Source organism: Chaetodon auriga, chromosome 3 (genome assembly GCF_051107435.1).
Source record: "Chaetodon auriga isolate fChaAug3 chromosome 3, fChaAug3.hap1, whole genome shotgun sequence".
Classification (NCBI taxonomy): domain Eukaryota; kingdom Metazoa; phylum Chordata; class Actinopteri; order Chaetodontiformes; family Chaetodontidae; genus Chaetodon; species Chaetodon auriga.
The window spans coordinates 18,241,468-18,255,762 of record NC_135076.1 but is presented as its reverse complement, the minus strand read 5'-3'; the positions used below and the strand labels follow the sequence as shown (position 1 = coordinate 18,255,762).

At 43.7% G+C, this 14,295-nt stretch overlaps 1 protein-coding gene across 3 annotated transcripts in view; it reads left to right on the top strand.

The window, feature by feature from the left end:
• Positions 1-5,024: 5,024 nt before the first annotated feature.
• Positions 5,025-14,295, top strand: part of arhgef18b (rho/rac guanine nucleotide exchange factor (GEF) 18b) — a 39,945-nt gene continuing 30,674 nt past the window's right edge. For 2 of the 3 annotated variants that reach the window (XM_076726319.1, XM_076726318.1), the window contains exons 1-9: positions 5,025-5,135; positions 8,808-8,962; positions 9,180-9,799; positions 10,218-10,398; positions 11,698-11,824; positions 11,933-11,987; positions 13,096-13,170; positions 13,503-13,611; positions 13,939-14,110. In XM_076726319.1, the coding sequence (XP_076582434.1) occupies positions 5,060-5,135; positions 8,808-8,962; positions 9,180-9,799; positions 10,218-10,398; positions 11,698-11,824; positions 11,933-11,987; positions 13,096-13,170; positions 13,503-13,611; positions 13,939-14,110 (1,570 nt within the window). In that variant the 5' untranslated portion in view covers positions 5,025-5,059. Of the gene's footprint in view, positions 5,136-8,807; positions 8,963-9,179; positions 9,800-10,217; positions 10,399-11,697; positions 11,825-11,932; positions 11,988-12,528; positions 12,640-13,095; positions 13,171-13,502; positions 13,612-13,938; positions 14,111-14,295 lie in introns of those variants that run through there. The other variant, XM_076726320.1, reaches the window with a different exon arrangement.

Genomic DNA, 14,295 nt, shown 5'->3' with positions numbered 1-14,295 from the left:
AGCTCTGGCTTGCTTTGTGCATGGAAAATGATTTATCTATACCAGCAGATAGCTTGATAATTTGATGCTTACTGATTTTTGCCTCTCATCCGTCTGTTTTGACAGCGACGCCCCAAAGCACACGCAAAAACCCACGATTAGCAACGAGTGATCGCATTACAGGTGGTTCCGTGATTTACAAGAAATGAACTGATTGATAAGCTCTTAACTGTAAATAGCAGGAGATCCCCCTTAGCCCCTGAAAATGAAAGCACTTGACTTTAGGGAAGTTTAGGTTTGTTTTGTTGAACTCTGATGACCTAAAAAGCAGTTGGACAGAGCATGCTCGTAACACAGCGCAGGGTGAGAACAAAGCATTGTATGTATTATTGTTTTGTTTTAAAGAAAGAAAAAAGTATTACATTTTAGAGATGTTGATTTCTATTTTTTTTAGCCAAAGTATGGAGGGCAAATACAATTACTTTTTCTGACTGTAAACTTTTACTACTCTTGTACATTATGAATTCAACATTGTTATCAATGTGTATATAACTTTTTTCTAAATTTAAAAAGATAGATTTTTTTTTTTTTTTTTTTGCTTTTCATGACACAACCCACTACACAGAAAAGAGCAGAGTCGAGTCTGTCAATGTATTTAACAGGAGCAGCACAACTCCAGTCTGAGGGCTTAACCCTGTGTAACAAGACATGAACAGCACGTGGCCTGAACCGTTTCACACCGAACCCCGCTCTTAATCTGATGCATGTTCCGAATGTTGGCCGACAACACGTCATGCATCTCAGCCACCCCGCCCAGTCACTGCCGCATGTCACCCGTAAAGCCTTTCTTTTGTCACGAACGTGTCACCTGTCACAGATGTTGTTGTATGAAATTGTTTCCGACAAGAGACGTGTGTTTATTTTGCAAATGTGTTTTTTTTTTTTTTTTTTAATGTGAAAAACTGGAAAAGACCACTGCACATCCTTTTGAAGAAGGGGAAACACGAGTGATAAAATCCTGAATAAGCTAAAACAAAACGAAAACTTTACTGATGGTTCTAACAACCAGACATCTTTAAGTTTAGACTGTAACGCTGGAGGTGTGATCGGAGCTGTTTGACACTTTGGGAAATACGCTTGTTCCCTTCGTTGCAGAGAGCTAGATGAGACGATGGCAACGTGAGACTGCATCCGGTTGTCTTCAGATTAGCAGAAATTATAGAAATGGCTAGCCTGACCGTCCAGCAGGAACAGAGTCTGCCCACCAGCACCTCCAAATCTCACCAATATTTTAATCTTTGTGCAAACTGCTGTGTAAAAATGACAGTTTTCCATTTAACGGGGGTTATTTGTACGATCAGTTCTTGACTAAGAGCAGTAACTTCCTGGTGTTCCCAGTGTTTGCCTGGCAACGGGTTCTGGCCTAGAAGTGGTCCGGCTTAAAAAAAAAAACTTTGTTCAACTTAAACAAATAAGAAACAACATGTGAATTACTTCAGAGCTAACCAGCTGTAGCCTCAACCTCCAGCTTTATCCTCAGCGTGTTTCCCCAAATGTCAAACTATTCCTTTAAAGGAGGCTCAGCATAAAGGTGAAACACCTTCAGCCGTAAAAGCATTAAGTACTGTCTGTCAGTAGTGTGACGATGAACTGTTCATATTTGTGTTATTGATTAGGGAGAGATACGCCATTGTTTCAGATAGACAGTGGGGGTGTTGCAGGTGTGGTGACCCTGTTTGTGAGACGACAGATCTGACTGTCGTCTGTCGGTCCAGTGGTCTGCTCCAGTTTACACACCAATACCTTCTATTTATCTCTGTCTGTTCCCTGTGCTGTACATTGTTTAAATTAATGGAGTTGTGTCTGTGTCGTCCTCGGTTGAAGTCTTTACCACAGCTTTCTTTGTCTCTGATCGCTGCTCCTCTTCCTCCTCCTCTCTGCGTACTTCAAGTCTCTCTCCTCAGTGCACATAGGTGGTCCCCCGAATGCTGTGTGTAGTCTTGCAGGATACCTCTTTTATTAATGTCATATATTGCCGATGAATATGCTGATGTATTAATTTTTGGGATATGTTGTGTATACATTATGTTGAGACATCGGTGCATATGCAGACAGCAGGTGTATATGTGTGTATGTACAGTTCAAACCCCAAAACCGCAACCCACGGAGATCGCTTCATCCCTCACACTGGATCCAAATGTGCCATTATCTTTATGTATCACATAAATATCAACATGTTGAACACAGACACATACACATACACATACACACACACATACACACACAGAAATACATGCATATTGTACAGGATCAAAAATGTGCCATGACTAAATGAACGCTTGACAATTTATTTTTTCTATGTTTCAAAGGAGAGCCAAGTAGTGACATGTACAGAAAATGTTGCAATGATATGAAAATAAAAATCTTGCTGTGTGTAAATTATTCAACAATTAACTGTTTATATTAAAATTATGAATAAAATTATTGGAGAATATGTGTCTTCTCGTACTCCTTAATGATGGGCCGAGGCCGGTTGGGTTTGATGAAGACTGAGATGCAGCTGAAAGCTCTGAATAAGTGCTGATTAGTGGAATTTGAGTCAAGAGTTTTTGTCACCTGTGGAGGAAAATAAAGTAGATCATCAAGTACTTTACCTGAGTACAGTTTTGAGGTTTTGAGGCACAGCTGCAGCTACTGGTTATATCGTATATACCACAAGCACAATATTATACTGTGCTTCCATGTTAATGCGTCTAATAATAATACAAGCTCCAGTAAACATGTGGGGTATTGAATTGCAGGCTTTCTTGTAATCAATCCCTGCTGTGATCGGGTAGGTCTGAGGAGTTTTGGGCAACTCTTTCAACCAGTAGTTGATGCTGTAACCCTCTGCTGTTGTTCCCAATGTTTTCCTCTGTGTCAGCCAGACAGGGTGAGACCCAGAGGTCAGCAGCTGGTTCATCTGTGTCACCATGCAGAGCTGTGACCATCTTTAGTCAGCAGGGCCTGGTGCCATCCAGCTCCTCAAGCCTGGTTCTTGTTCTGGGTTGAGTTCTGGCCAGACATCCTCCCAGTATCGCCTGTTCCCTTGGTACTCTGCAGCTGGGAGTGCACTTTGGATGGGGACGGGCCAGTTACTCTTTTTTTTTTTTTTTTTTTAACAATCCGTATACACAGAGAGATCTGTCTCTCTATTTTTATGTATGTATGTATTATCAGTTATATTTATTTTCTCGGGCGTGTGAGCCGCCACAGCTTGTTTCAAAGCAGCTGCAGTGTGTGAAACCGTGTGTGTGGGCCCTTCTGCTGCACGTCGCTCTCAGCTGCACAGTATGAGACAAAAGAGGAAGCAGGTTGAGATCCTGTGGCTGACTCTGTGCAGTCAGTGTGAGGACGAGCCCGACGTTCACACAGATCACAGTCGAACCCGAGGGACTTTAAACCATCTTCTGTCCCCTCTCCGCCTCACTTTGGTGAACAGATAGGATTTACATCTCGCTCCCTCTCAGCTAATGTAAGTAGAGTTTAAGTTGCTTCTCTGAGTTTGGAGTTTGAAACAGCGATCTGCACACTCGGGCCCCATTCATTACTCGCGTCATTGTTTGAAATGTGAGGTATTTTTCTGCAGTAGGATTCGGCTTTGAGACATTTCTGCTTGCCTCCTCTGAGCCGGTGCTCTGCCCCCTCTGTCTGTGGGAAAGTAATGAGACTTTTCCACTTGATGTGCACTGAGCTGAACTTGACAGTCATCCGTAGTTACACTTGTGCAAATTAAGAAGCACAATGGTTGCAACAACTGTGGGGCTCTGTGTGTTGAAGCTGCAGCGGTTAAGGGACACACTCTCTCCTGTGCCGTGATCGTTCCCCTGCACACTTTCTGTTTGCATTTTAGAAGACTTTGCTTGCTTTGCTTCTTCACAGAGGATGTGGTGGCCCCTGTGACTCAGAATCAGAAAAAAAAAAAAAAACTCCATGTATCATTGCCATATACTTTCATTGCGTGTTCTTCCTTCTCTTTTTCTGTTTCTGCCCCATTTCCTTCACATCTTTAAACCAGTCTGGAATAGTTAAACAAGTTGTTTTTTTTAAGTGTTTGACTCGATCCTGAGTGTTTAAGATGTTTGAAAATTAAAATACACCTTACCTTCTTTTACTAAGCTTGCCATCCAATTAGCAGCGGTGGAAGGAGTACTCAAAATTGAGATTAACACGAAATAAACCTGGGGAGTTGTGAAATGATTAATGGGGTAGGAAAGAAAAAAAAATCGGATGCTGCACAAATTTCTTTTCATTTTTATGTCAAATTTTGGCTTTTTGGTGAAATAATGGATAATCTAACTTTGAAGTGTTATTCAAATGAAACGATCTGAGATGTTTAAAGGGGAAGTGTCCTTTTGGTGGAACAGCTTAAACTCATAGACATCTGAAACATGTGACAAGAAGCCCTGAGTAGATCCTGCTGAGTTTTCTATTGTATTTTCTGACCTTATCACATGTTTAATGTAAATTCTTAATGTGAAAAGTAAGAAGTCACGACAGCTGTCAGATAAATATGGAGTAAACGTACATTATGTCCCTCAGAAATGTGGTTGAGTAGAATTATAAAGTAACACAAAACTTACATACTTCAGTAAAGTCTCTCAAAATTGTACTTAAGTGAAGTACTTGGGTAAATGTACACTTTCCACCTCTGCCAGTCAAGTGTCAACAGTAAAGATTTTCTTCTGCCTTAACTTTTTAACAGAAACTAGGAGAAGCAAAACACCTCCTCTTTCACGCCTCCCTCTCTCGTCCCACCTTCTCTTCCAGCTGTCACCTCTTTCTCCCTCCACCGGAGTCTTTGAGGAGGTAATCCCCAACCAGCAGCTCCTCGATCCTTGCCTCAGACTCTCTCTCTCTCTCTCTCTCTCTCTCTCTCTCTCTCTCTCTTTCTCTCTCTCTCTCTCTCTCTCCCTCCGTCCCTCCTCTCCCCCCCGCCTTCTCTTTCTTTCTCTCCCCCCTCTTCCTCTCGCTGGGTGCCAGAGGAGCTCCAGTGTGAGCGAGCTCCAGTTCCAGCTGGCCTCCCCGCTGCGCTGCTGGTATGGCGGACTCTCCTCTTAACCACTCCTGGCCCTCCTTCTCCAAACTCTGGATGAAGAGATGGTCCTTCAAGAGAGGTACAGTGGGAGTTAGATTATATTTCACTGTACTTGTGCGGGGTGACAATAGCGTGGGTGAAACTGGAAAAAGAGATTAAGGGGCTGTCATCCAGTAGAGGTCGTGGACTGGATGTGACCTTAGCAGGATGTGTTGGCTGTTGTCTACCACTTTGACCTGATTTGGGGTTTGTGGTGTGTGACCGTTGCAGTTCATCAGTTGAGTCTGGTGCAAAGTTCTGTGAGTCATTTCTAACCCTGGTTCATTGTTTCAGGTGTGTGGATGCACAAATGTCACCATGCATGTATACTTGAAAAGAAACCTCTGATTATTCACTGTAAGATGATCGTATTGTGTGACGGTGCTGGCTATAGTGCTGCCACTGCAACCTACAGAGTTAACAGCCTCAAGGAGGGTTTTTTTAGATGATGTTTGCTGTAGCATGGGTGTGATTTCACTTTTCTAATTAAATCCATGAAGAAAACCAGAGTTAACTGAGACAAAAGCTGACAAGTGGACCCTTATACACTCCCCAGACTCAGCAACTCATATATCTGTCTCGATAACACACACAACTTGAATTATTCCGTGCTCTCTGCTGACATGCTGTTATCTTCAGAGGGGTATGACGTCTTTTTAGACATAAAAAAGCCGCAAAGGATGCTTCCATTTTGCTTCAGCCGTAGTGTCTGTTGTAGCTCAGCGCTTTGAAACAGCAGCCTGACGAATTTCTGATCAAAGAGGATCTGTGAGATGGCAGTTGTTTTGATGTGTGCTTCGACCTCAGATCTGAAAGACTCTGTGTTCTGTTTCCACCTGCACACATCTGTCCTACACACACACACACACACACACACACACACACACTCACTCAGATGACACACACACACTTGTACGCCAGTCTGGGAATCATCCAGCTACTGAATGGTCACTGTGACCTTAATCCAAACACTGTCCCAGTAGCAAAGTAGTCAATAATATATTTATGTAAGATGAGTTACAAGTGTGACATTTGTCTTGTCATCTGTGGTTTTTCAAGTTGTGAAACATATAAGCTCAGCGTGTGTGTCATCAGATGACACTTAGAAAGGTGTTTGCTGTCTGAGTCACGGTTGAAAACACCTCTTCTGTGTGCATTGTAATAACTCCTCTTGAACATTGGAAATAATCAACTGACCGTATCATGAGTTCCTCTTGTGATTGTCAGTAAGCTTTGTGGCGAAAACGTGTCGCCCTCGTTTCCTTCTTGTCACATTGGCTTAAATGTCTTCCTTTTTTATAAAGTCTATCATAACACTAACCACAAAGAGGGTGCCACACAGAAGTGTCATTTAAGTTTCATTTACTACATTTAGATAATGAAATCGTGCACCACTAGAGCATTTATTTACAGTTTTGTCACAAGAACAATCCTCACAGACGTAGATTTAGAGTTACATAAATTCAGTTTAATGTTTTGCTATAATCATTTATTACAGAGCATTTGTCAAGCCGAGTCAAGTCAGTTTTATTTACATAGCCCCAAAATCAGAACTGTGTCCCAGCAGACTCTTCAGTTGGTGCAACGTATGACACCTGCTGCCCTCAGACCCTCGATTTGGGAGGAAAGAGTCCAGAAAATGATTTAACAGGGAAATAAAATGTGAGCAACCTCAGCAGGAACAACAAAAGAGGGATTCCTCCTCTAAGATGGAGAGGCGTGCAGTGTGCAACATGTACCGAGCAGACAGAGGAGAAATGACACTGTGGAGAAAATAAAAAAAATACAGCATTATATTAAGTAAATATTAATAGTTCAAAGAGTTTTAGGCATGGTGTTAGTGTAATTTGGTGATGTATGAATTAATAACAGTCAAACAACAATTTCTGCTGTGGAGCCAAACGGTGGGGAAAACAGCTGACTACGATGGTGCCAAAATGATTATGGAGACACACACACACACACACACACACACACACACCTGAGCGCACACTGGCACACACGCTGATGCTTCATCCCCGTGTGATGTATTAGCAGATATGAGAGACCAACCATAAAAGGCTACAGCGGCACTACAAGACAGCATCAAGCGGCCGCTGCAGTGACTGAGTTTACACTCTACATGAGTGGGATTTGGACGCAAACAAATTCTCCCTCCAGCGGGGACACTGCCATCCCCTCAGCCTCGGACAGTGATTTAGTAATATAGAAAATAGATCTACAGTGTGTCTGTCTTTGTGTTTATGTGAGAGCATCTCTGGCTGTCGCACTGAAGAGGGGAATGGATGCTGCTGGTTTACAGCAGGACATGGTGCAGGACTCGAAGTGTGGCCCGTCTGCATTTCATCTCACCATACAGCACTACCTGAGGTCTCCTCCACACTGTATATACAATAAGATCACAACAGGAAGATTGAGCCACACAGAACAGTCTTCAGACACAGACGCTCTGATTAAAACACATATAAGAATTATCTGCAAGAAAAAGCCATGAAGTGGAGTGAACGCTCTGGGACCAGGATCTTTTGAAGCTGTTCTGTGATGTCAGGTGTCACAGATATGAGTTTTGATCTATGTTCAATGAATTAGCAATTTAGATAACAATGCTGCCTTCGAGATGTCAGCGATGACCATCACAGTGGTGAGCGTGCTGTCATTGGTTTAAAAGTAGTAGCAGCAACACGAGCGATGAACACGATGTGTCCATAATCCAATTATGTAATTTCTTTTTCTGCTTTTAAAGCTGCTCTAAGTAATATTTGCACTGTACACCACCGGCCTGCACCAAACAGCCCACAGACAGAGGTAGCAACTAGCTGGTGCACACTGTGGAGCATTCAGCTGCTAAAGAGCTAAACATTTCCCTCAGGAGCTGGTGGTGACCAAACGGGAGCTGAAAGAGGAGTGAATATTGAGCTTCCTGATGTATCCAAGTTGTGTTTAAAGCTTATGTTTCACCATGCTGCCCGTATATAACATATAACATATGATACGACAGCATTAGTGCAGAGTGCCTGTTTACGCTGCTCATGTTAAATCACTAAATTCACCTTCACAGGGGAACGGAAACAGGGCAAATCTATTCAAGGAGAATTGAGTCAGCCCGCGTGGAGCCAGGCTGGCTTAGGCTAAGGCTCGGGTTCACAGGAGGCGTCCCTTATGAAATGAGGCTTATGTAACCTGTTGTAGCTGCGGCTCTCCCCTCCTCAGATGGGCATGGTGTGGTTGAAACCCTAACAGTGAACATGACACACTCAGACGCCTCGACAGACTTTTCAGACACCACGAGATGCAGACACATTTGTTTTTAATTCATGTCAAATGTAAGAAATGTTACAATTACACACTTTTTACCCCAAATATGCGTTACCAAACTCCATATTTGCAGCTTGTCAGGCTGCTGAGAGCTCAGTGAGGGAATAATCTCCAGACACACAGGCTAATGTTGGCTCACCCAGCATTTTGCAGTGGTGACAGTGGTTTGTAGCATCATGTGAATCGAGGAATCTGTTTATGCGGTGGAAATGTAAAGGAGCTTTGAGTGAGGGGCTGCAGGAGGGGCTGTAACTCGCTTACAAAATCGCTTAAATCGATTATATAGGTGTTGTGTAGCTGTTGAAATCAACCTTTCTTTGTCTTCTTCTCCTTATGGTTCTTGTCAAGTGACTGCATTTTCAGGAAATGTTTCTGATGTTTATCCATTATCTTTCAGCTTCAGACAGCAAGGCATGTAGCCAGCCCTGTGGACCTCCCAGTGCCCAGCTCAGTGTCCAGCCTCGTGCTCCCAGTGGGACAGGATCCTCCTCCTCACTGTCCCCTGCCTCGGTCGCTGAGGACGTCTTCTTTGGTAGCACCAATGAAGACCAGGTAAAGCTCTATATTTTTTGATTTGGATCATTTTTATTTGAATTTTGTTTATAGCATTAACCTCAAAAAAGTCCTCACTAAGTCAGTACCATGGATATAGCCTCTTTGTTTTGAGTTACTTGAATTTTGGATTGCACCTGATGTTGTCTCCTCTTTTCTATCCTCTCTCTTTCTCTCTGCTGCTGTCTGCTTCCTCGCCTCCCTTGCTGAGCTGCAGGATACATGTTCAGTAGTCAGCGACTACGACTGCCCCTGTGCAGAGGTGAGCAACAGTGTGGAGGATCTGCTGCGCCTCAGCTCTTCTCTCAGAGACTCCGAGTACTTTAAAGACCTGGAGGGAGGGATACCGGTTTCACAGTCTACTGCATCTCCAGTAACCACAGTCCCAGAGAGCAAAACCCCAACTATTGGCCTGCAGGTGTGCCCAAACGCAGACAATCCTGCCATCAACCAGCCTGCACAGACTTCTCTGACCACACACTCCCCTCAGGTCAATGCACCACCTCCCCCCTTCGATACAGATCCTGCAGTGGAACCTCATCACAGCTTTGTGGTCACTCAGCTTACTCCAAAACTATTGCCAGGTTGTATCATTGACAGTGGTGACTCCTCAGGCCCTGCAGTTGGGCTTAGCTTGACAATTAATCTAAATGGACTATTGGGAACAATGGAAACAGCAAAAGGAGTAACAGAACCAGAGGAAGTAAAAGAGCAACCCATTATGGATTTAGACGGCGAGCCAGACCTGGATAGCTTTCCTATTCTGGTCAGATCCATGTCAACGTCTCGGAGGCACAGCTGGGGTGTCCCTGTGTCCCCCATTAACCTGGGGAGGAGGTAAGATGGATGGATGGAAAGAATTGAAGAGAGCAGTCTCATAGGGATGAAAATAATTACACCCAAACTGCACTCTGATTAGCCAGAGCAAAAGTTTTGTTTCTACCTGATTAGTTAAATCTAACTTTTTGCTTCAGCATCACTCTCAAACTGAAAATGTGTTGTTTAACTGAGCCGAGTTTCCGGTGGTTTCGTTGGTTTTGCAGTTTCTAAATAATGCAGTCGAGGCTGCTTTGGGGTGAGAACACGTACAGTGCACCAAAATACTTCATGCAAAACTAACCTAAAAACAATGCAAAAATAAACACAGGTCAAAGACCGCCTCGCTCAAACGTTTTGTTTACCTAACAGATATATCTCACTGCCTGGTTCACTCCCCGGCTGTATGTGTTTGTTTGTTGCTGTGCTGTGCTGCCAGACTGAGTCTGGATACCATGGCCATGGACAGCGATGGAGAGAGGGAGGATGAGGAGGAGGGACCGAAAAGTCTCTTCCAGTCCACCCAGCAGCAGACCCACAGCTGCACAGCATGTCCTGGAGACGAGACAGATGGTCCCATGCTGAGAGTCCCCTGTCCAAGAGCCAGGGTCACTAGCATGGTAATAAAGCAACAGTCAGTTCCTCAACAAAGAGACTTCCTTATCCTGTCTGTGACACTCAGCTCCACGGCCTTACTTTCATTTTTTTTAAAAAAGAGACTCACTTATTTTCTAAAACAGCTGGGAATTGTAGCTTTTAGCAAATGTCAGTCAAACAGGAGGACAGAGTGCATCTGTTGGGGACTATTTTCAGCTGTGGATTAATACACATTTGGTACTCGAAATAAACAACAGTGTGGCTCATTGATTTGATTTTAATGGATGTGGTTTCAGACAACAGTGGAGCTCTTAAGCACAGAGGTTTATGAATTACGATTTTTCAGATTATCGCTGTTGTTTGAGGTTTCATGGGGTTTGTTTACAATAAGAATATCAGCAGATTTATCCTTTAAAGGTACAATGTGTAAGATATGGTCAGAATTTTAGTTTATGTTCAAAAATAACCTAACATTATCACCAGAATTTGAAGAAGGAACAGTTCTGATGTTATGTCAAAGACATCTATATATTTTGTTGCAGATACATCTACTGAAGTTAGCATGCTAACTAGCTAGCGCCATGCTATCCTGTCTGATAATACCACTCTATACCTCAAGAGGTGATCGTCTGATCGTATAGTACCCTGTAGTTTTGGACACGTGTGCAAGTTTCCTGTTTTACAAGCGGCCTTAGCTTTTTTAGTGTAGTAAGTAAACATGATAAACATGTTTACAGCCTGGTGCAAAAAATGGTTTTGGTCTCTGTAGCTAGCTTCTTCGACCATGACGAGGAACTGTATGGGGAAATTTGCTCAAGCAAGCAACATAAATGAAGGTGATTATTTGAATAATCTGCTCATTGAACTTATTTTAACTCTCATAGTTAGGCATAATTATAAGCATGGCCGCCTTGTGACAACTAGCCACGAGGTTTCACAGCCAGACTCCACTCGGCCTGTCCCAGCTCCACCCACACCTCACTTGGTTGTCCATTGTTGAGTCACTGTCACTGAGCTTCACATGGGCTCTTCAGACACCTGTGGATGATGTCACAGAGATTACATCCATGTCTTTTACAGTCTACGATTCTTACATATTGTACCTGGCCACAAATTTGATATTTGACGGTAAATAACAGAACAGAGTCTTTAAATGTGCATCATTTGCAGAAGTGTGACAAATGAAACAAACAAACAACAAAAAGCTAACAGACAAACGCAACAACAAAGTCCACTGTAAGTTTTCATCAGTATTTCAGTTGTATGTTCGGGTGGAGATGTGCACGTGATGTACATGTGTGTTTATTCTTCAACGCTTTCAGGCCAGCAGTGCGCCTGGCAGGCATCTGTACTCCCGCTCAGACATCCTCGCCACAGATGACAGTTCCCGTGCTGCACACATTTCTCGTGTTGTACAGACGTCCAAACAGGCCGCACAGGCAGCAGGAGGTGGGACTGAGCGTTCGTACATGTGAAGGACATGTTAGTTTGTGTGTTCTGCGCTCAGCAGGAAGCTGCTTTCATCATATTTAACCGTTTCGTCTTTCTCTTCTGCAGCAGAGGAGTTTGACCCTGAAGAAAACCTACATTCTACTGAAGGACAGAGCCATATGTAAGTCAACACCATCATCAGTCACGTCTGCAGCCTGAGTTAGGTTACACACCCCTTCATGACTTCATGCAGTGGAATATCTGTTTCCTTTACAGAAGCTTCTTCAGTCTGACTGGCAGCTCAGGATTAATGATACTTTAAGGAAAAAAAACAGGATGCTGGCTTGATTCACAGGAGGCAACTGTTGATCACTTGTGTCCCGTAAATTGTACCTGCGGCTTTTGAATGGCTCAGTACAATAGTTCACATACTGTTCTGTGGTTGTAAATTGTTATAGTCTGGTACGGCTGCCTAACTCCCACATAACAGGGGGCCTTTCCCTATTCCCTCCTGACATTTCTGCTCCATGTCATATGTCTACAACCTCCTCCTCCCACAGTCCTATCTCTCCTTAGATGGCCCATTAGTCTGTGTGTGTGTGTGCGTGTAAAGTATATGTGTGCTCTGGTGATTGTGTGGATGCAGCAGACAAGGGAGGATTCGCCTCTAAATCGCAGTTTGACACCCAGCTCCCAGCAGTCTCGCCCTCTCCTCTCCTCTCCTCTCCTCTCCTCTCCTCTCCTCTCCTCTCCTCTCCTACTCAGCCTCAGTGTCTTGTTTGTCTTAGGCTGATGATACAGAAAGTTCTGCAGGAGCTTAAGCTGTACCATGGGTAAGTAAACAGGAGAGGGAGGTCTGCTTGCTCCTACCACTGCTCAAACACCACCCCAGTCTTCAGAACAGCTGCAGAGCCAGATTGTGACCAGGGGGAAGCACTGCACTTTATGACTGTGTGTGTGTGTGTGTGAACATGTATGTGCATGCACGTGTGTTTGCATGTGCCTGTTTGTGCACTGAGATATAATACCATTATCCCTAGAAAGGGGATATGGACCACAACAGGGGTTTTTTTTTTTTTGTCCCAAAATCATTAGTTGACATTGAACCCACCTGACTCTGACATCTGTTAAAAGTGCACTGCTGGCTAATCCATCATATACTGTCAGATTTGCCTCAACAATATTCACGTGTGCTGTGATAAAAGTCTCTTATGGTTATTTGTGGTTAATAATATTTTCACTGAAACTGTCTGTCTGCTTATTGAAATCATATCATTGTTCCTCCACAGAGCGAAGCAGAGGAACAACCGATCGGACACCAAAGAGTCAGGAAATGTCACTTGGTATGAGTTCCTCTCTAATGAGTAAGTACTGTCCTGATTGCTGTTCCCTTATCACTAAAGCTGCAGAAACGCTAGCAATCCAATGAAATGTCTCATCAATGAAAGTGTAGCTATTCAGCACAATCACCCTTTTCACCATGACTTTCATGTGTGTTGATTTCCACACTGACAATCTTGATCGAGCCTACCAATCGTGATCCGTCATATGACTACCACCTGCCAACGCTGCCCATTCTTGACTTAAACTTTAAAACGATATAGAAAGAGTTTCAAGATGATAAACAGTTTGACTGAGGATATTTAATTTCCTTTATTCTTTTGCTGTGTATTGCACTCTCTGCTTCTTCGACCAGAAATGAGGATGAGGAGGATCGTACAGAGAAGGTGGAGAAAGGCACCAAGGTGAAGAGGACTCTGAGCACTCTGAGGAACAGGATGACTGGCTCCTTCAGTAAAGACAGGGTAAATTCATGCCAGAGACACATGGTGCATGATGCCACTTTGAACTCATAGTGTCATTTATCATTTTGCCTGAGCTGCAATGGTATATAGGACCTAATTAGAGTTAAAAAAAAATGTATTAAGACCAAATCTTGAGGTGTAAACGGTTGACAGATGTGCATGTTGCTGCACACCAGTCAATAATCTAGCTGCACAAACCATGTTTCATATCCTGCCTCTGACATGGTTATGTGATGCCACACCCAACCATGTGCCACAGTGAAGGAGAACACTCAAATTTGCACATAAAAACCTCCCTCTGTGTTCGCTGTTTTTGCTCCTCTGCAGGGTAAGAACCGAGAAAAAGAGCAGCAGAAAGAGAAGGGGAAGGAAGCCAGAGAGAAAGTGTGCAGCGGCGGCAGCAGCAGGCATTATCTGGTGCCAGGTTCTTTCTCCAGCTGTGCCACCTGCTCACTGTGTAGCAAGACCCTGCAGAAAAAGCATGGCCTGCAGTGCATGAGTGAGTACAGCCACAGGCATACACACACCCACGCTTGTTCTCCGCCTGACACACACATGCACAGGTGCTCCACTCACACACAAACACACATCTATTTATGCCCATGCTATTGCATGCATGCTCACTCACCCACTTGCTGGAGAACTCAAACTCACAGGCAAACAAACACCCCCCCCCCCCCCCCC